Source organism: Phascolarctos cinereus, unplaced genomic scaffold, assembly GCF_003287225.1.
Source record: "Phascolarctos cinereus isolate Bilbo 61053 unplaced genomic scaffold, phaCin_HiC Scaffold_5;HRSCAF=322, whole genome shotgun sequence".
Classification (NCBI taxonomy): Eukaryota; Metazoa; Chordata; class Mammalia; order Diprotodontia; family Phascolarctidae; genus Phascolarctos; species Phascolarctos cinereus.
Window position 1 is genome coordinate 357,845,746 of NW_027555958.1, and position 21,776 is coordinate 357,867,521.

At 41.1% G+C, this 21,776-nt stretch overlaps 1 protein-coding gene across 2 annotated transcripts in view; it reads left to right on the top strand.

Moving 5' to 3' along the window:
* Positions 1–9,622: 9,622 nt before the first annotated feature.
* DUSP10 (dual specificity phosphatase 10) overlaps positions 9,623–21,776 on the top strand; it is a 47,179-nt gene continuing 35,025 nt past the window's right edge. Inside the window, exons 1-2 of one of the 2 annotated variants that reach the window (XM_020982221.2) lie at positions 9,623–9,800; positions 12,160–13,010. In XM_020982221.2, coding sequence (XP_020837880.1) covers positions 12,203–13,010 — 808 coding nt within the window. In that variant the 5' untranslated portion in view covers positions 9,623–9,800; positions 12,160–12,202. Of the gene's footprint in view, positions 9,801–9,824; positions 9,917–12,159; positions 13,011–21,776 lie in introns of those variants that run through there. The other variant, XM_020982223.2, reaches the window with a different exon arrangement.

Below are 21,776 nucleotides of genomic sequence, written 5' to 3' on the forward strand. Positions count from 1 at the left end.
AGAAGTGGTAAAAAAAAAGGAGGAATGTGGATTAAAGTACATCAAGTGAGAGAGAATAGAGAAGTGTTAACAGTGGGGCTTCCCAGGAGTGGGCGCTTACTTAACATTTTTATAATCATCTATAAGAAAGAGTACACAGTGGAATCTTCAGGTCTATATGAAATACTAAGCTTCTCTAGTGCCAACCTCATGGAAATAAAGGACAAGTAACATCTCACAAGGCTGAGTGAGTAGGTAGGAATGTGGTCAAGTTTAAAATGGGAAAGTGTAAAGTAATGTATTTAGAGAATCTTACTTCAAATGATATATGGGAGATGAGCTTGTTTATGACTCAGAAGATGAAGCATTTTGATTCAGTGGAAAGAATACTGGATAAGTTAAGTCAACAAACATTTATTGAGCTCCTGCTATGTATCAGATGCTGTGCCAGCATTCAGGACAGAAAGAAAGACAAAAACACAGTCCCCTACCCTGAAAGCTAATAGGGGAGACCATATATGAACAACTAGGTACCTATAAGATATATTCAGAGCAGATGGAAGGCAATTTGGGAGGGGAAGGCATTAGCATCTGGTGGCAGGGGGGACCTAGAAAGGTTTTCTGCAGTAGGTAGGATTTGAGGTTAGGTTTTGAAGGAAGTCAAAGAAATCGAGAGGCTGAAGTGAATGGGTAGAGCATTCCAGGTATGAAAGACAGCCAAGCTAGTTCAGAGGCACTGAGACAAGAGATAGAGTGTCGTATTAGAGGAACTACAAGTAGGCCAGTATTGTAGTGCTTTATGAATTTGAATTTCCTTCTACAAGTAAAAGATACACTGCAGTAAGTTTCATACTGAGGGTGGAAGGTAAAGAGACTTGTGATATAGATAGACCTTTGCTTTGTCAGCTGAGTGGAAGACAGATTAGAGAAATGAGGGACTTGAGACTTGGATACCATTTAGAAGACTATTGCAATAGGCCAGGAGGGAGATGATGAGGGCATGTACTAGGATCTTGGCTGTGTGAATAGAGAGAAGGAAACACATACAAGAAACGCTGCAGAAGAAGCAGCAACAAGATTTGACAATGGATTGGATAGACAGGTGACAGAGTGGGAGTTGAGAATGACATCTAGGTTGTGAACTTGGCTGAATAGGTGGATGGTGGTGTACTTAACAATAATGTGGAAGATCGGAAAGAGAGAGTTTTGGGGGGTAAAGGTACATTTTTTTTTGGACATGTTGAGCTTGAGATGCCTGTGGGACTCCCAGTTCAAAATGTCCAAAAGGCAACTAGTGAAACTGGACTGGAGCTCAGAAGAGAAACTAGAGCTGGGAATTTAAATCTGGGAATCATCTGCATAGTGATGGCAATTGAACAAGGGAAATGATGAGATTTCCAAGTGAATAACATAAAAGGAAAAGAGAGTCCAGGAGAGAGCCTTGGGGGACATCTATGGTTAGAGGGCATGATGTGAATGAAGACACTATTAAAAAAAAAAAGACTGAGAAGAGGAAATCAGACAAAGAAGAGGAAAATTAGGCAAGAACAGAATCATGAAAACCTAGTGAGGAGAGAATATCCAGGAAAAGAGGATGAACAGTATCAACTGCTGTAGAGAGGTCAGGTAGGATCAGAATTGAGGAAAGATCATTAGAATTGGCAATAAAGACAGCATTTGTAATTTTGGAGAGAGATGTTTCAGTTGAAAGTGTGGTTAGAAGCTAAACTGCAGAAGGTTTAGAAGAAAGTGAAAGGACATGAAGTGAAGACACCAAGTAGAAAAGACTGGTTATAAAAGGATTGATATAGGATGTAGGATGACAGCTAGGCAAGAACCAATGTTCTGGGGAAGTTAGGAAGAAGTGGATCAAGGGCTTATGTAAAGAGGTTGACTTTGGCAAAAAGAAGTGTGGCCTCTTCATTAGAGACTTGAGTGAAGGATGATGGCTGAATGATGTGAGATGAGGAAAGAAGTGGGAAATCTGGGCAAATGGCCTCAATTTTCTCAGTGAGGTATAAGGTGAAGTCTTCAGTGATGAAGGGGTGTCAAGGAGGGCTGCTGTGGGACCTATGAGGAAAGCTGGGAAGGTTTGGAATATCTCCTATAGAGAGTATGATGGTGAATAAGAAAGGAAAGAATATAGCATTTGCCTTGCTGTGGTAAGGACCTAGCTGAAATTAGACAACAAATTTGAAGAGGACTCAGTTATTATGATTTTGTGATTTCCTCTGAGCTCCATTGATTGTGTCAATCAGCTAGTAAGTAAACATTTATTAAGCACCTACTATGTGCCAGGCACTGTGCTAAGTACTGGGGATACAGAGAAAAGCAAATGATACTCCCTGCTCTCAAGGATCCCACAGTTTAATGGGGGGAGACAACATGAAAACAACTTATCTACAATCAGGAGTGAAGGAAGAGGATCATAGGTTGGAGCTTCTCAAGGTGTGAACAAGCATAAAACAAAGGGAAAAGGGACTCAAGAGTGGAGGATAGTGTAGAACTGAGTTGGCTCACCAGAGGGTCAAGAGGGAGAAGGAAGGAAAGTGTAACCAGCAAGGAGGATAGTCAGGGAAAGAACAGAGAGGTGAAGAGAATGGAGGACACAGGATAAAAAAATAGTTAGAGATCAAAGGGACAGATGGAATGGTAAAAAAATGAGCAGGTAAAGGAATTTGGAGTTCACAATCAAGGGAGTAGAACACTTGTGCGTGGTGACAAGATCAAAGACAGGACCATCTCAGTGTTTAGCTAAGGTGGAGTAAAGGAGTATGTCATGGGAGTCGAGTAGATTGAAGAACTGGGAAATTAAGGTATCTGAGGAATCAATAAGTATGTCGAATTCCTTCCCCCTTTTAGGTGTAAATTAGAAGGTAATTTCCTTTTAATTAAATTAGAATGTAAATTCCTTAAAGGGCAGGGATCTTCTGGTTTGCTCTTACTTGTATACTGGGTGCTTAGCTCAGTACCTAACCCTAGTAAGCACTTAAATGTTTTATTGAATTTTATTCAGTCACTCAATTTCCTACCCAATCAATTGTGTAAGCTTTGATTAAACACATAGTATGTACTAGGTACAGTGCTAAGCACAGGGGATACTGAGAAAAAGAGAAATTGGTCCCTGTCCTCAAAAAGCTTACATTCTAACGGGGAGAAATCATGTATATCAAAGTCCATTCAAGATCAACTGAAGTAGATACAAGATACATTTAGAAGGGAAGGCATTAGCAGCTCGGGGGACACTTGGGTTGTGTTCTTGAATCAAGCCACGGGTTCCAATAGGTGGAGTTGGTGGTTTGGGGGGGAGGAGGTCAGAACATCCTTAGCATGGGCACAGTGAGGGCAAAGGCACTGTGATGCAAAATAGAGGGCCTTGGGACAAAAGGAAGGTAAGTTACTAAGTCTGGCTGAATTGTACAGTATGTGGATAGGAATAATGTGTAAGACTAGAAAGATAAGAAGGGACCAGATTGTGAAGTTTTAAATGTCAAAGAGAAGAGCTAACTTTGTGAGTAAATACAAAATTAATGGAGTTTATGAAAATGGGGGGGTGGAGGTGGGACATGATTAGATGTGCTTTAGGAAAATCATTTGGCAGCTGTGTAAAAGATGTATTGGAGTAGGGAAGAGACAAGGTAGGGGGACTTAATTGGAAGGCTACTGTAATAATCGAAAAGAAAGGTGGTGTTAGCTTGAATTAGGGAAGGAGCTGTAGGGGTGAAGAGGAGACAAATGGTATAAGGTTCTTTTAAGATTCAGAATTCAATGCAGAACAAAGCATGCTATTTTCACTTTTTTATGTTTTTTTTTTCCTTTTGGTCTGTTTCTTGTATTACATCATGACTAACATTGGAAATATGTTTTACCTGATTGCATATATTTAACCTATATCAAATTGCTTACAATTTGGGAATGAGGGAGGGAGAAAATTTGGAACTCAAAATTTTTTAAAAAAATGAATGTTAAAATTTGTCTTTACACTTAATCGAAAAAAAAATACTATTTAAAAAAAACATTCTCAGAATTCAAGTGCTACCTTTGCAAGGAGTAGGGGTGGGGGGCTTTCCAACCTACCTACTTACCAGTGCCTTCCCTTCCAAGTTTACTTTTCATCTACTAAATTTATCTTATGTGTTTCAATCTATGAATACATAAGTGTATTTGCATATATAGTCTTCTCCATTCAAATGTAAGTTTCTTGAGGGTAGGAAATGTTTTTGCTTTTTCTTTGTATCCCCAATTCTTGGCACCCTTAAATTGACTCTTTTTTAAAAAAGGCAATTGGGGTTAAGTGACTTGCCCAGGGTCACACAGCTAGTAAGTGTCAAGTATTTGGTCTGAGGTCAGATTTGAACTCAGGTCCTCCTGACTTCAGGGACAGTGCTCTATCCACTGCACCACCTAGCTGCCCCTTGAATTGACTCTTGATGGAAGCCAGGGACTCAAAAAAGTGAAGACAGAAGGGGGAGCATTCCAGACATGGAAAGGCATGGCAACAGTTGTTTAATGTATAAGAAACAGTAGGCTAGTATAGCTGGACCATGGAGCTCACGAGAGAAGGTCAATGAAACTGGATAGGTAGGAAGGGGCCATGTTGGGAAGAGCTTCAGATGATCCTAGAAATAATAGCAGGCCACTGGAGTTTACTGAGTTTGGAATACAGGTGTGTGATACATAGTTTAGGAAAACCTCTTAGGTCAGTGATTTATTCATTATTGTGGGTAGGAGTAGAATCAGGTCTTTCTGATTTCAAGCCCAGCACTCTATACATTATGCCATACTTCCTTTTGTTTCATTTCATGAGAAGAGGTCTTTATTTTCTATATTTGCTCAGCATTTCCCATTTATTTATTATGTTAGTCCACATTGTTGTTGTCACTAGTCAGTCATAAGCTCCTAGAAGGTAAGAATCCTGGAAGCCTGACTTGCTTTGTGTGGCACATGGCACAACCACCACCACCACCACCACCACCACCACCACCACCACCACCTAGAAGCTTCACTGATTTTTAAAATGATGCTCATGTTGAACAAATGTGAGGAGTCATGCCACAAAACACTTAAAGCCAAATAGGGTCCAGACTCTCCAGCCTTTTTTTTTTTAACTTTAGGAATAAAATTGAACATTAAGACTTGCCAGCACAGTGAAGACTTTAATCCTTATTTATACCCAAGTCAGGTACATAGCCATTGGCTGGCTGCTACTAAAAATATAAACAGCCAGGACAGTATTTCAGATAGGATTTCCACATTTATGATTCAAAAACAGGGACAAAGTCACCTCTTGTACAACCGAAGCTTGAGAAGGGGAGTGAGTGATTCAATAAACCTCCCTCTGGAAAGAAACCTTTCTACTACACTTTAAATTAAGTTCAAATGATCTACTCATAGGGACATTTGATAAACATCACATATGTACTAATGTACTTTTTTCAGAACTATCTAGTCAGATTTGACAAACATGAGTATATATGTCCTTTCCCAAAGTATTAGCTTGATTATAACCTATTAGTTAAGAAAGGGTAATAGACTAATCGCCTTAACTACTATTTGAATTGTGTTTTATTTCTTTTCTAGTAAATGCCTTTCTATTACTGCAGAAACCTCTGGTTTGTTTGGGTTCAGCTAGTGAGGCTAATAGGAAAAATCTGATATAGGTCTGCCTAGAGACAGCTGGGTGGTGCAGTAGATAGTGCTGGACCCAGAGTCAGGGAGACCTGAGTTCAAATGTGACCTCAGACATCTACTAACTGTGTGATCCTGGGCAAATCTGCCTCAGTTTCCTCAACTACAAAATGGGGATCATAGGAGCACCTATCTTCCCAGGTTTGCTTTGAGGATCAAATGAGATATTTGCAAAGGGCCTAGCAAATAGGAAGCACTTAATAGACCTGTTTCCTTCCTTCCATATAGGTCAAATAAGCACTTTTCAGTAGGGCCACTGTACTGTTTCTTGATGCCTGCGGGAATAAAACTCTTCTTTAGATACCTTGCATTTGTAGATGGGAATTTTACTTCGTCAAAGGAGTAGCATTTCTATTTTTTCTCTTTTTATTCCCATAATAATCCCATAAGAACCTCATGAAAGAGGACAAGTTACAATTATGTCCATTTTAATTGTAACAGTTAGGGAGGGCTTTACAAAGTCTTTTTACATACATTATCTCACTCAGTCATCACAACAACCATGTAAGTTAGGGAGTAGTAACTATTATCATCCCTACCTTACTGATGATACAACTGAGACTCAGAGCAATATGGTAGAGTGGGAAGAACGCTAGATTTGGAGCTAGAGGACTCAGATTCAAATCCTGACTCTATAACTGAACTACATATGACCTTAGACAATTTATCTCACTTTTCAGGTTCTCACTGTCTTCATCTGTAACAGAAGGAGATTAGGTCAGTTGCTCTTTAGGACCTTTTCCAGCTTTTTATCTAGGACCTTAGAGAGGTTAACAGGAGTGGGGAAAGTGTGGCCTTCTAGGTCCTTGGGTGTAGCCTTTTGACTGAGTCCAAGTTTTACAGAACAAATCCTTTTATTAAGGGGATTTGTTCTGTAAAGTTTGGATTCAGTCAGAGGGCTGCACTTGAAGACTTAGAGGGCCACATGTGTCCTTGAGGCTGCAGGTTCCCCACCCCTGGAAAGTCACAGCTGAAAAGTAGCAGGAACTTGGAGTCCTAGCCTTGTTACTTATTACCTATGAGAGTATGGGCAAAGCACATTTATCTCTCTGAGCCTCAGTTTTCTCCCCTGAAAAGTGAGTTGGGCTAGATAACTTTCTACCCTTTTCACAGTTGAAGAAACTGAGGCATTGGTATCAACTTTGAAAAGTACAAATAACATGTGATTGCCAAAAACCAAAGGAGGGATTCTCCTCCTCCTCTTCCTCCTTCATCATGATGCATTCTATCTCTGGCTCATCAGTGTATATAGCTACATTGGGAAGGAAGGGCAAGCTAACAGCAAACCTTGCCACCCAAACTGACAGCTCTAAGGAGAAGAAAGTTAATAAGGCCCTGTTCTGATTTGCTCTGCATTCAACTTTTCTGACCATGTCTTAGCAACATTTTTTTTCAAAGGTTTGGAGATCAGGTAATATGTCACTCCGTGAATTAATGCTTATGTATGTATTTGTATATGTGTGTGTGTGGGGGGAGTGGGAAGTGGTGCTCCACAAATTCTTTTCATTCCTTCCCCAACTTACCCTTAATTGACTTGGTATTTGTTAAATTAAAAAAAAAACTATATGGGAAGGAGTAATTTTCTGCTTGCATTTACTCCTTCTAGGCTTATCTCTCTTTCGAAGGGGGAGAGGGAGAGAGAGGGAGGAGGAGGGAGGAAGACAGGGAAGGAGGGGGAGAGAGGGAAAGAGAGAGAGAGACAGAGAGAGGAGAGAGAGAGAGAGAGAGAGAGAGAGAGAGAGAGGAGAGAGAGAGAGAGAGAGAGAGACAGAGAGAGAGAGAGAGAGAGAGAGAGAGAGAGAGAGAGAGAGAGGAGAGAGAGAGAGAGAGAGAGAGAGAGAGAGAGAGAAATGAGAGAATGAGAATGCTGAAAGGACCAACCTTTTAAGAGTATCTGTCTTCTGCAGCTGTCCTCTGGTTACAATGTGGTATCTTCTGGTTCAAGGTATGCACTTAAGGCATGAGTGTAACTGCCACTGAGGAAGATTATTTGGCTCTGAGACTTAACCATAACTCCACACACCAAACCATTCAAACGGCTCCTATTGTATTTCTCCACTGCAATTATTTTATTTTTCTCGCCTCACTTCTAGGTAGGATAAACACCGCATTTCTTGGGGTACTTTTATGGCATTGAAACTTTTTTGAGCTTCCACCCTTCTTTTCAGGTTTCTGGGCATCTTTCCCACCATCTTTCTGGGTTGGTTTGAAGAAAGTCTCTTCGGCCCACCTACATCCCTCAATGCCTGAGCTGTCTGAAGATGATCTCATTTTCCTTGGAAGCTCTCGGAATATAGAAGTTATATTAATTGGGATGGAAGACTCCAGCACTGCAAGGGTCTGTGGGCCAAATTCAGTTTTATTCATTACATTCTGACTCCGCTTCTTCTCCCCTTGGTTTACATGCTGCTCTGGTTTTTCCTTTTTCCTTTCGCCAGGGGTCTTTCGGGGTGACTGTGCAACCTTAAAACAGAAGCCACCCCCCTTGAAGTTACTGCACTGGGAGGGGAGGTAAGGGGGTACCGACTCACAAAACTGTTGGGTGCGTCTAGACAAATTTCCACGTTCCCCGAAGCCCAAGATTCGAGATGGGGCCCTCGTTCTGGGAGGAGGGACTGATGGGCACCTGCAAAGCCAAAGATGTCGGGGCTCCTTCGGTTTGCACTTTAGAAAACCAATTGTCACCGGTGTGCTCAAGCAGGCACCCGAAGCTTGTACCCAACAAAGCCCCGGGGAAACGCACCGGCTCCAAAGGCAGCCATCGGCAACTCTCCCATTTTTGGACTTTTTTTTACCTGAAGGATGCCGCGCTCTGGACTTGGCCCAGCGTCGTGGCTCTAGTTCCTCCAGTGGCAGCGGGGAAGGTGGGGGTGTGACCGGGGAACTAGTAGGCAAATCTTGGAGAATAGGTTGTCTGGTATTGGTGCCGTGAAACTCTCTCTTTTTTCGATCTTCGGGCGCCAGCTGCAGTTGTCGCTTCGCTACATGCACTGTTGGTAGTTGAAAGTACTGTAGTCTTGGGGAAAGAGGCATTAGGCAAAGCGGCGCGGGGCTCGGACTCTGGCCAACACAGGATGCTGAGTGATGCTTGGGCTGAACTCTCAGGGATTGGACAAGTGGAAACTTCTCATCCTTTGCCAGACTGCCGGAGAGGGAGCCAGTGGAAGAAGTAGCGGACTTAGTATCGGCCCGATAGCCTTTCCTCAAGAGGAGAGACGCTGCCGAATCTGCAGACTCTTTGCTTCTCAAGTGACCAGCTCCGAGATGCTGAGGGTGGGAGAGGCGAAAAGAAAATCCACCCTTGGGGCTTAGCTTCTTAGAGTTGTCCGCAAATATAATCTGAGCTGAAGGGACAGGGACTAGGTTCACAGAGTTTTTAAATCCATCTCGAGTCCTGAGGACTGGCGTGATTCTCTTAGTTGTGGCTGGCGAACCTCACAGTCTTGAGTAAAACCAGGGATTTAGAGCCTCCTTCAATCCGGGAAGGCGAGTCTTTTCTCCTCTTTAAGTATTTGAAAAGTTACTCATTTGGGGACTTTTTTTTTTTACCATTTCTTTTAGATTAAAAGAAAACGGAAATTTTAACGTTGGTACCGTCTCTGCCAGAGGGAAGGAAGGGCCTTTTCAAATGGAAACAGACATTTAGCCCAAGTGGAAAGTACAGTCCATTGACAATTCAGCCCAAGAAAGGGTTAACTGCTTCCTACTGGTTCAGTTTACATGTAAATAGAGAGCAGCTGCTCCTCTCCAGCTCAGGCAGGCTCTTTTAAGTTTTTGATTGGCTGCCAATGACATCACCGCCCGTGTTATAACATAGAGGACCCGAAGCGGCGTCGGATGAACCCTCCTTAAAGAGACAGGGCCACGCCCCCCTCCCCCGCCCCCTCTCGACACCCATTGGCTGCTGGCTGCTGTGAGGTGGCATTTGGGTTTCACCTAGAGCCTATTGGCCCAGACCCTTATCCGTCTGAGCTTGGGCCGCCTCCTACGAACCTTACATTTACAGTGTAGCAAAAGAGAAAGTAACTATGTTGCAGCTGGAGATCAATGAAGCTAAGTGAATGGGGGTTTAATGTACAAATCGATAGCTAAAGTGAAGCGCCAAATGGTGGAGGGATATACTTATTTATGAAGTAAGTGGAAGTCGCCGCCTACAAGCCTAGGAGGAGAGGAGAGGAGTGGAGGTGTGGGTTAGAGATGTGTTTGTGTGTGTGCGATGCGATACTCTCCTTTTTGGGGGGAAAACAAGGTAAGGTTAGAGGGCTTTGGGCTGGTGGCTACGTTACTCTGTGCGTTTCCACTCTTATGCGGTCCACTTGGGTTTGGGAGAAGAAAACCGAGGTTTGTTCGGGGCTTTGCGGCAGTTCTAAGCGTCTAAAACGCGCGGGTTCCTCTGAGGTGTGCGAGTGATGGGGGGGGGGTGCAGGGACTGTAGTGATGTTGAGCGGAGGGGAAGGCGCTGTTTAAAAAATCATCTAATCACTTCATTTCCATTCTAGCCCCTTTCTGGCAATGGCTATAGTGGGGTGGGATGGGGAAGCTTCCTCATACATCTTTAGTAGATTTGGAGTGCTGGACTTCATGGTTTCATGGAAAATATATACGACCCTCTGCTGCAGAGATGCAGATATCTTTGATATACTATGTGCGTGTATGAGATGCCCCGTGCATCCACGCACTATATGTGAATGTAAGTAGAGGTGTGCGTGCGTGCGTGTGTGTGTGTGTGTGTGTGTGTGTGTGTACGTGTACACGTACACATTTATTCTGTCTTTCTAGAAAGGAAGTCTATTGATGCCTGGACAAATTTTGTCAGATAATACAATACTTTTATGCTTCCTGATGAAACAATTCTATTGCATTCTCAAATAGTAACTCATTTTTCAAATATACCATAGGGGAGTAGGGGGAGTGTGAATCCTTTGCTGACATCTAAAGGTGGGTAAAGGAAATCTTAATCAGAGTCTGTATAAGATATTGTCTGTGGTGTCTGTGTGTGCGTGTGTGTGTACATGCTTTGATTTGGCACTGTGACATTTGTTTTTCTTTATGAGAATTCTGATAATTGTACATAAGATGACATTTCTCCACTATAAACACGTTTTAAAGTTCATTTTGGTGAGCCATTCCTTTTTGGGGTTTGGCTTCTTTTCCGTGTGTGCCTTAATAAAGCGGGGCAGAGAATCAGTATGTCTGGGTTGAAGGGAGCTGATGTTCCATCAAACAGGAAGGACCCTGGCTCTTTGCAGACACACTACTGTGTGTCTTCAAAGCAGAACCAATTTTGATAACATATAACTGCTGTTTAAAAAAAACATTTTTCAAAATTAGAAATCTTTTTAGAAGATCTTTAGATGATCTGAAGTTCAAAAAATATGAATAGATAGTGGTAAGATACAGTGTTTACTACTGAGGCTTGCTACATTCTGGTCTACTGCTCAGCTTAGGGAGGCATCTCCTTTGTGTATGGGGGTTGGGATTGGAGGACGGCAGGCAGAGGAGAAGAGAAGGACTGAAGAAGGGACTGAAGAAGGAACCAAGAGGGCTGGTTGAGAGCAGGGGAACTAGGGGGGTGATGGACCCAGCAGGGTTAGGATTCCCAGGCCTGACTCTGGGGCTTTGTTTTAGTGCCACACTAGTCTAGTGGTAGTGAAAAGTAGAAAATTCAGACAAGTGATTAATTAATTAATTAATTTATATTAATTTATATTAATTTATATATATTTATATTATATATATATTATATATTTATATTAATAAAATTAATATTCAGACAAGTGATAGAAAGAAACATGTTACTATATTGTACTTTTTTCAGGGTATGTAGTACATATGACAGTTTTGGATTATTAAGTATACATGTTAGTAAGAGGGCTTCTCTCAGGCTTCTTTTATTTTGACTTGAAGAAAGTTGACAAGCCTATTCAGATCTACCTAGCAGTATATCCATATCATCTATTCCAGAGATTTTGATCATCTTTTTCTTTTCCTTTGCAGTGGGCAAAGGAAACAAATGAGAGTCTCCAATAGTAGACAGCTATACTTCTCAGACAGTTCAAGTATACTTCTGCCTCCCAGAGGAGGGCAGGGATTAGATAACCCCAGGAGATTCCATCTAGCCCTGCAATTTGGTGATTCTTTGTGCTTTTTAAATTCCTACTCTTGGATTGAAATTTTTTTTTAATTTTATTTTTGGCAACCTAAATCCTGAAAGGTAGACTTCATTTCTATTTGCATGGGCTATACATACTTGCCCTTAAGTGTGGGATGTCAGAGTAGGCTTGGGCTGATTTGTTTTGCATCCTCTTTGCATACATGTGAAGGAGCTGAACTCTTTGGGACTTGCATGGTAAAAGGCATTGAGGGTGACTTTCCCCAGGAAGGATATAATGGCAAGCCCCTTCCTCAGACTGAGGCATAGAATGCAACAGCCTGCATTTGTGACCTCTTTTGTGTCATGTGACTTTTCTTTTTTTTCCCCCTTCTTTACAGACTATCTTGAGTTCTTCTTGAATTGCCAGTTTTCAGCCTCCTCATGCCTCCATCTCCTTTAGACGACAGGGTAGTAGTGGCACTATCTAGGCCAGTCCGACCTCAGGATCTCAACCTTTGTTTAGACTCTAGCTACCTTGAATCTGCCTCTTCTATCAGTGATAACCACGTAGCCGTGATTGCCACCACCGTTGTGTCACTAAAGGCTGCGAATCTGACGTATATGCCCTCATCCACCTGCTCTGCCCGCTCCCTGAATTGTGGATGCAGCAGTGCCAGCTGCTGCACTGTGGCAACTTACGACAAGGACAATCAGGCCCAGACCCAAGCCATCGCTGCCGGCACTTCCACCAACATAGGAACCTCTACTGTCTGTCCTGCCAACCAGATGGTCAACAACAATGAAAATCTTGGCTCTTTAAGTCCATCAGGTGGGGTGAGCAGCCCCATGTTGGGGACCCCCAAGCCGCTAGCCAGCATCAAAATAATCTACCCCAATGACTTGGCAAAGAAGATGACCAAATGTAGTAAAAGTCACCAACAGAGCCAGGGTCCTGTCATCATTGACTGCAGGCCATTCATGGAGTACAATAAGAGCCACATCCAGGGGGCTGTCCATATTAACTGTTCTGATAAAATCAGCAGGAGAAGATTGCAGCAAGGCAAGATCACAGTCTTGGACTTGATCTCCTGTAGGGAAGGCAAGGACTCTTTCAAGAGGATCTTTTCCAAAGAAATCATAGTTTATGATGAGAATACCAATGAACCCAGCCGGGTGATGCCTTCCCAACCACTTCACATAGTCCTAGAGTCACTGAAGAGAGAAGGCAAAGAGCCTCTGGTTTTGAAAGGTACTTGACCTCTTCCCTGCCCCTCACCCTTAACCTATTCCTTTTGGGAATCTGCTGTGTATTTGCTTTTGTTTTGTTTTGTTTTCCTTTTGGACTTAACACTAGTTCTCTCCCTCTCCATGAAAACCCAATACTCTCAATTCTTGCTATCTTCTTTACCTTCCTTCCTCCAGGAGTACTTAATTGAAATCCAGGGGCCTTGGTTTCTGGTTCCAACTCTGGTACCAGCTAGTTGTGTGATTTGGAGAGGGGAGTTACTTAGCATCTCTGGGCTTCTGTTTCTGTATCTGCAAAACTGATATAATAGTGACTACCCTGTTTACTTTGTTAAAGGTGGTTATAAGGATAAAATGAACAAATGTACATGAAAACACTCATAAACTAGAAAGTGAAATCCTGATGTAAGGTGCAGGGAGTGGTGGGGGTATCATCATGAGAATCTTCGTATTGTTTCTGATATGTTATTGGAGATGGAGCTAGAGGAGAAGAGAACTGACAACAGCAACAATAAAACAGTGTCAAGTTTTGAAACAGATACCTCTATCTGAGGGATGGTTCTCTCCCCATCACTTCCCCACCTCAATATGTTTTATCAGCTTTGGAAAGAATGGTTTAAGCATAAGACAGGTTTTGAGCTTTTCCCTACATGTCATTGTAGTCTGGAAAAGCTCCTTTACAAATAATTTTTTAAAATATGCCTATGTCTTTACTAAAGCTCTGAAGGGATAATAAGTCTTTTTGCAATAATATGATTCTGTCTTAGTTCTTTCCTCAATGTGAAAAAGCGGGTTGTCTCTCCATAGCATCACTTAGCTCATTGCTGGAAAAGCCAAAAAGTTTGAGGTTCCTGGAGCTGTTCACCTCCTGGGCAATGTTGTTCCTACAAGGATTTTTCCAGTGTCCCATCACATCTTGCTTTAGATTACTTTGAGGCAAAGCGCAAAGCTTCGCATTGCCCCCTAAGACTGTCAAATATCCTCCCAATTGCTTTCACTTCCAAGCCAGCACTTGGATGATACTTAAATTAAACTTAATCTCCTTTGTGTCACTCTGTGTCCTTGTTGCACTCTGTGCCACTCTTTTTCTACCTTGCCCATGGAGGAAAAGATACAGTGTTCCTGTCCCTCTTCAGTTGTATGTTGATAGACATTAGGGCTCTGACTTATAACCAGCCTGTAGAAATATATTGATCAAAGGTGGTGGGTCTATTCATTGGGTGATCTGCTTATGCAAATTACCAGTGCTCATTTTGCTAGAGCAAATTAGGTCTTTTTTGCATGTCTAGTTGGATGTAGTTTCTCATTTGCCATTCTCTTCAATTTCCATTCCTACCTCCATATATCTTGTATTAACTGGAAAAAATAAAGTTCCTTCTTTTTTTCCCTGTTATTCTCCTTTTCACCCCATCCCACTCCCAACCCCTAGTTTACTCTCATTGCATGTAGCCACCTGGAAAGTCCCATACTTATTAGATCTAGTAGGCTATGATGGGAATCAATAAAAGAGATGTTTTTCACGATGATGCTGTGAGGCTAAAATGTCTACTTCTCTAGTTGTCATGGGCTATAAATATGTTCATTTTTGAGTTTGTCTCATGACATGTCTTAATATATTTGTGTGTGTATATATATATATATATATCACATAAATGCATATCTATAATGTAATATATGTAATGTAACATATTATATATAATGTTATATATGTTATACACACACACACACACGGGGAGTGGAGGGACTTCTTCAACAGCTTTTTGGTGTCTTTGGGGAGGAAAGAGAAAGGGAAACAACAGAGCCATCATCTACCTAATGATCTTCTCTTTTTTCTTCTGTAGGCTAGGTTCTTAAGCATGTATGTTTGGGGATTCTTAACCAAGGAAAGGAATAAATGAACCAAATTCCGATAACTCCTGGAACTCAATCATGGTGGTAATTAGGGAGAGTTGTAGAAACAGTCCTCTGGTCTGCAGTGAGCTGTAGTTAGCTATGGATGTAGGTGATCAATCATTGGGCAAAGAGTCTTCCTAGTGCAACCCAGGGGTTACCCCTATGGTTTATTGTCTATCTATGCTTCTGAGACACTGGGCAGCCTGGCCTTGTTCCTCAATGATGAGATAGTGAGACTTCCTCAGCGGGGCGGGACCATTGCTGACTTCACCACTGGGCGCCCTGGTTGGGTCCTGCTTGGGGCCAGACATTTTCAGATTGGCGAGAAGCAGTGACAGTTGGGCTTAGAAGATGTTCGCGGTAGAGGTTGGCTTATATGTGGCTTTTTCTTTAGATATCCTGTAGACTTGGATTAAATCTATAGCATGGAGAGGGAAGGGATATTAGGAGCATTTAATCTTATTTTTTGATAGGGAATATAAGGAAGATTATTTCTATCATGGACCTGGTCCAAAATGGGTTGATAATAAGGGAAAGAATTAATTTTGAAAATATTCACAGTTCTTTGGGTTTGTATGGAATGGGTAAGAAATGGGTTTCTTTATGTATCTTTGACACCAAAGAGAAGGTGGGAATTTCTTAAAATAACAGTCAACAGCTTTACCTAGAGGTTCTCCTGAAGCGTGCTTGCTTGAGGCCAAGCACGTTAATTTGCCTTTGCTGTTCTACAGGGTTTGGATTTAGGAAAGCCAGCCCTTTGGTCGTCTAGGATTTTATTATGTAGAGTAGTAGTGGTGCCATTTTGAAGTAGGTAATTCTTCTTTTCTTTTTTTGGCAGAGTAGCTTGGGGGGGGCGGATTGGGGTCAAGAAGTTAAGCATAGGGAGAGGATTGGATGGGTTAAAATATACCATATGGCAGAATCTCTAAATCTTCTTTCATTTATTTTGAGAGATTTCTCTTGCTCCATGTAATCCAGTCTAATTTATGGCCGGCCCATCTGATCCTCAGTTTTATGTTTGTAAACACTGGTTGCTACCCTCACTGTCCAAGTTTTATGTCCCCCTGTTTCAGCGCCATGTTCTCCATTTTTGGCACTGCCTGTCAAGTGAGAAGCTACTCTGTTACCATTTTAGTAAGGCAGTGTCAGGTTGGGAAGAAACTGATCAGAGAAGCTGGAGCCCCTGGGATTAGGTTACGTTCTAGTTTACAATCCCACTGGTTAGTGACCTATGTCTAAAACCATGTTTGATTCTCATCTTCTTCAGAGAGGCAAATGGCATCAGATGTGGGCTCCTTTCCTACCTGCCAGAATGATCGAAAGGAAAAAAGAAATGTATATACATATATACTTCTATACACACACACACACACACACACACACACACACACACACACACACACACACATATATATATATATGTATGTATAGGGATATGTGTTGCATATAGATGTGTGTATACATACATACATACATATATATATATATATATATATATATGGAGAGAGAGAGTATATAGAGAGATGAGAGAGAGAGAGAGTATATATATATATATAGAGAGTATATATATATATAGAGTATATATATATATATATATATATATATATATATAGAGAGAGAGAGAGAGAGAGTATATATATATATATAGAGAGAGAGAGAGTGTATATACATATATATATATTTATATATATATATATATATATATATATATATATATATAGTGAGAGAGTATATAGAGAGATGAGAGAGAGAGACAGCCTACTCAGCCCTTGTGAGAGCAGGAGATTTCTAATGTGGTTTAACTGAATCCTGGTGAAGGCATGAGAGGCTTGAGAAGGCAGAACTGGGTCTGTGTTAGCTGTTTCTATGAATCTCCAAGGCTGTAATAAAGGAGTGTGCTAACTTTCCCTTATGTTTAGAAGTCCGCTTTTTTTTTTTTAACAAAGCAGGATTCACAGGAACATCTGCCAACTTAAGGGATGAAAAGCAATGCCTTCATATTCCTTAAAAGAAAAAAAAAGTCTGAAGAATGGAAGCAGAGAATTTACTCATATCACTTTAAAAAAAAGTCTCTTTTTAAACTGAGGAACCCCCATTGTGTTTGGCAAGCTATCAGGCATGCTAGAGAAATCTCCTGTCTTTGAGGAGAGTAGGAGTATTTGGAGCGATTTTTGAAAATGCCTCTTTGGAGCAGCCCCCATCTTCCTCCTTGTACTCTCTCAAACTGGGAATCAATTACTCCACTGTCTGACTGGCCTGTTAAGAGACTTGATGAGTTTTGTTGGACTATGGAGACAAAAAGGGAAAGGTGGGGAGAGAGGTGTGAAAGAGAGCCCAGGAAGTTTGTACATGAAGGCATTCTATGAAACTTGTTTTTTAGAAAACCTTCCATGATGCCTCCTGGTACATGAGTTACCTATGATGAGTGTTTCTACAGTAAAAAGAGGTACCAAAAAGAGAGCCTTACAAAGACTTTTACGAGTTTGGAGACCTCAGATGTATGGCTTTAGCCTGTAAAGGAAGAAGTTACCATGAAAATATCACAAATTTCCTGAGTTTGGCTTGTCAGTGGTTCAAATACCACCTTGCTGCCTCATAAAGATGTTAGGAAGATTTAAAAACAAGAAACAAACAACAACAGAAAAAAAGGATAACAGAAAATACTCTTCCTCATGTAAAATTTCTTACTGTTAAAATTCTTATCTTAGCTTCCAGATGTGTTCTGAACATGCCAGGCTGATCTAACAGAAATAAAGGGGAACAGCTAAAATACATCTGGCTCTTGTTCTGAAGGAGGGAAAATACTTTGCTAGGGAGGTGTGTGTGTGTGTGTGTGTGTGTGTGTGTGTGTGTATGTACATGAACTCGTTGCTATGACCTAAAAATAACTGAGTGACTGCTAACTAATTTAAGTAGCATACAGTTGGAGCTCCAAGTAATTACAAAAGCATGTTGAGCCAAGAGGCCTGAGTGATTTGGGCATATCTTAGAATTATTTATTTATAATGGGAATTGTAAAAAATGTGATTATAAATCCATCCAGCTGATGTCACGCGTCTAAATAATGAGAGTATAAGGCTATACAGCTTTACTTTTCTGGCCCCTTGTCAGGCTGATGTATTTTTGATTTGTGCTTCAGGAAAAACGTGCGCACATGCGCGTGCACACACACACACACACACACACACACACACACACACACACTTGCAATCCAACTACAAAAGTTGGGGGAAGGGGGAATGAATTGAGAGCGGGGAGAATGGGCACATGCTGCATTATGAAAGTTGAGAGAAATGAGAACTTTGCTTTAATTTGGACAATGAGGCAAGAGAGTAGCCTGCCCTTTATTGGTGGGGAGTCTAGGGGGTGAGAAAGCTGGAATATATCCTGCTGCTTGCTAAAGTTACACCTTGTTGATGGTTATAGCATCTCTCAGTTTAAACTGATGAACTATCTTTGTTTTTTTCCTCTCAAGAATTGAGAAAGAAGCTGTTCCCTTTTAACCAGTCCTTCCGGCCTTCTACACAATCATCCATCCCCTTAGGGCTACTTCTTTCCTAGGGAGATCCTGTCTTGTCATTTTAAGACCTTTGAAAGTGAGTTAATACCTCTTCTACCAGCAACTCTAGTCAGTTTTGTAACTTTTTTTTTTGTATTTGATATATATTAAATCATAATTAAATACTGACTTCACTTGGAGATTTTTTTTTAACTTTTCTCCAGTATTGTTTTTCACTCCAGAATGAATATGGGAAGAATCTATGGCCTAGCTTGATACCATTCTCTGCAAATCTTCATTAATCTCTGGGATTCTCACTTTCACTTATAAAAATTGGTGCCTTATCCAGATGTACATGAAAATTGGAATTTAATTGGAATTTGGATCTAACATTTCTCATTTTCTCCAGGAATTACTTGTTCCTTAGAGTGAAATAGTACTCTAATTGAGGTTGCTCATGTGTTTGTATGGGAGTCATGAAGAAAGGGAGAATAATTTGAAAGTGATTTAAAGGCAATGATTACTTACTTTTTAGTATTTTCTGTTCTTTCAAGTTTCAGATACTTGGAGCTGGGTGCCTTTTGGTCCAGGGGAGAAGAATGGCCAGGCAACTACTATAGCCCCGTTTCACTCCCTGTCTTCCTGTACAGGGTTGGAGATATATTGGAGGACTGTAGACCTACATCTAAGCTAGGAAGGTAGGAGGAAGGCTAAGATATAGTGAGATAGATGGGGTCGACGAGTAAACACTAGCTCTCCTCATTCCCCAGCCCTTGCTAATGGCAAATGGCCAGCTTTTGGTTTAGCTTAACTCATGCCTGCCAGAACTGCTTCTGAAGGCAACAGCAGTTGCTAACTCAAATAAGAGGGAAGAATTATCCAGGTAAAACAACTCACGTGATTTTCTTCTCTGTGTATATAGGATATATAAGGAGAGGAAGATTTTGAGGAAAACATTACCAGGCTGGTGCAAGGACCTTTTGGTACTCTAGGCAGACACAAAAACAGTCATGGAGGTCAAGCATAAGTTTGCTTGGTAATGAATTGCCTCCTTGGACAGGACCAAACACATGACTTCAGAGGGGAAGAAGTGATTTATTAGTCTAGGGTAGATGATAGGTTAGTTGCTTATCTTCTGCCAGAATCATACAGGTTTGTGAAGGTTCCTGGAGATAATTTCTTGAGTACAGTGTTTTATTTCACATAGAATTTGGTTATTGCCCACTAGGCAGCTTTTTGAAGGCTCTTTATGTATGTGCTATTGTTTTTGGGTGGAAGTGGTTCTGGAACCCCAAAGTGACATACAAGTGGGGAATATGATGGAATACTGATATATGGAAAGAGTTGCGCTCTAGACCATTTACAGATGCTGCACTCTCCATTGGCTGGGTCTCTTCAGGCCATTGAATTTTGTGATTTCCTAACTTTTCACAGAGATTTGATGCATGAAACATATTGGGGGTGGGGTAAGTATTTTAACCTTCTGGGAGGTCATCTATACCATTTTGTTCCTCATATTCTTGTCTCAGGAATGGTGCTTAAAAGATTGGTGGGGTGAGGGGGGTGGTGGGTGTCAAAGGTGTATTTTTGTTTGCATTTCATTAGACTTTTCAAGTCACAGGTAAAGGATAGTAGATTCAAGAAATCTAGACTCATTCATTACTAATCAGTAGTATTATTTGTAAATTTCACTAGCAATTCACAATAGATCTGATCCCTGTCTGCAAGGATATTAAGTTTTTCATAGAATGAGCAGGAGCTGTAAAATGTGTAAGAGATATGAACAGAAATGCCTGGCTGGACCCAAGGCACTTTGGTAAGACTTTCTCAATAGTGATGTTAAGAGCAAGGAGTCCCCAAAGTTAGTTACTGTTACTACAGGCTCATGTGAGGAATAGATGCTTATTGACCAATTGCTCCACCAACCTGCTTTAGAGCAGTTAATGTGATGGCTGCTTTCCAAAGGTTCTACTCTTGGTCATCTTCCTCCCTTTTTCTGTCTCCTTTAGTCCTTACATATGATGAAAATGATGCCCACATTTATCTCTCTCCCTTTCCTTCTGTATGTGTCTGCCTCTTTCTCCATCTCTGTCTGTTTTTATCTTTGCCTGTCTCTTCTCCTCTTCTTTTCTTCCTCCCCGCTTCCCCATCCCCTCTAGTAGATTGACCCTCTAGAATTTCAAACCCAGCATATCCAAAACTGAACTTGACCCTCCCTCCCTTATTCTTCTCATTGGTTACGTTATTTATGTTAAAGGAATCAACATTCTCTCAATTAACTATACTTGAAACCTTTTCCACCTTTACTTTCCACATTCTTTTGATTGATATACCCTTTTTATTTTACTGCAACACATCTACCACATAGCATCAAGATAAAAGTAACTAGGATCAATCTCATTGATTAGCAAAGCATTTATTAGGCACCAACCCTTTGCCAGGTACTGTTCCAGGTGCTGGGACTACAACTACAAATAATGAGACAATACCTTCTTGCAAGGAGTTCATATTCTAATAGAAGAGACAAAACAAACATACATAGGTATATGAAGAATAAATATAAAGAGAATAAAGTTTTTCAATTCAGGGTACTTTAAGAGGGAAGGTACTAGCAGTTGAGGGGATTGGGAAAGGCTTCATGTTGAAGGTGTGTTGGAGGATTAGACACCTTGCTATCTAGGGATGATATCATGAAGAAATGGAGTCTGTATCCTGGATGATGGTTTGGAATGCAGAGAGTAACCACAAAATTCTCAGCTTGGTGAATTGTCACATAGAAGAAGATTGTTCTACTTGGGCCCATAGGACAGAGCTGGGAACAATGGATGGAAGCTGTTGAGATGCAGATTGAGGTTCCATGTAAATATATACTTTCTAAGAATTTGAGCTTTCCTTAAGTGGAATGGACTTCCTCCGACAATAATACATTTCCCTCTTGTCAGAGGTCTTCAAACGCTGCTTGGAGGACCTCCCCTCTAGGTGATATTGTAAAAGGAAATCCTGTTCAGATACAAGTTGAACCAGTAGACTTTGGAGTTTGGAGTTTTCTATCAATTCTTAACATTCTTGTCTTCTTTTTTGTTCCCATTGCTATCAATCTTGTCCATCTATTAGGAGTCCAACAATTACCTGGACTAATTGAAAATAGTTTCTTTAAGTTAACTCCCTGTGCCATATTTCTTCTTCCTCTAATCCATTCTTTGCTTTAATCACCTTAAAAGCATAGTGACATTGGTGATTTCACTTCATACTCAAAGCCTTTAAATGGTTTCCAATCACCTGCTGAAAATAGTCTAAGCTTTTAAAAGTGGCATTTAAGAGTGACCCTGTACAATCTGGCACCAGCCTGCTTTTTACAATCTTATGTTATGCTTCTCC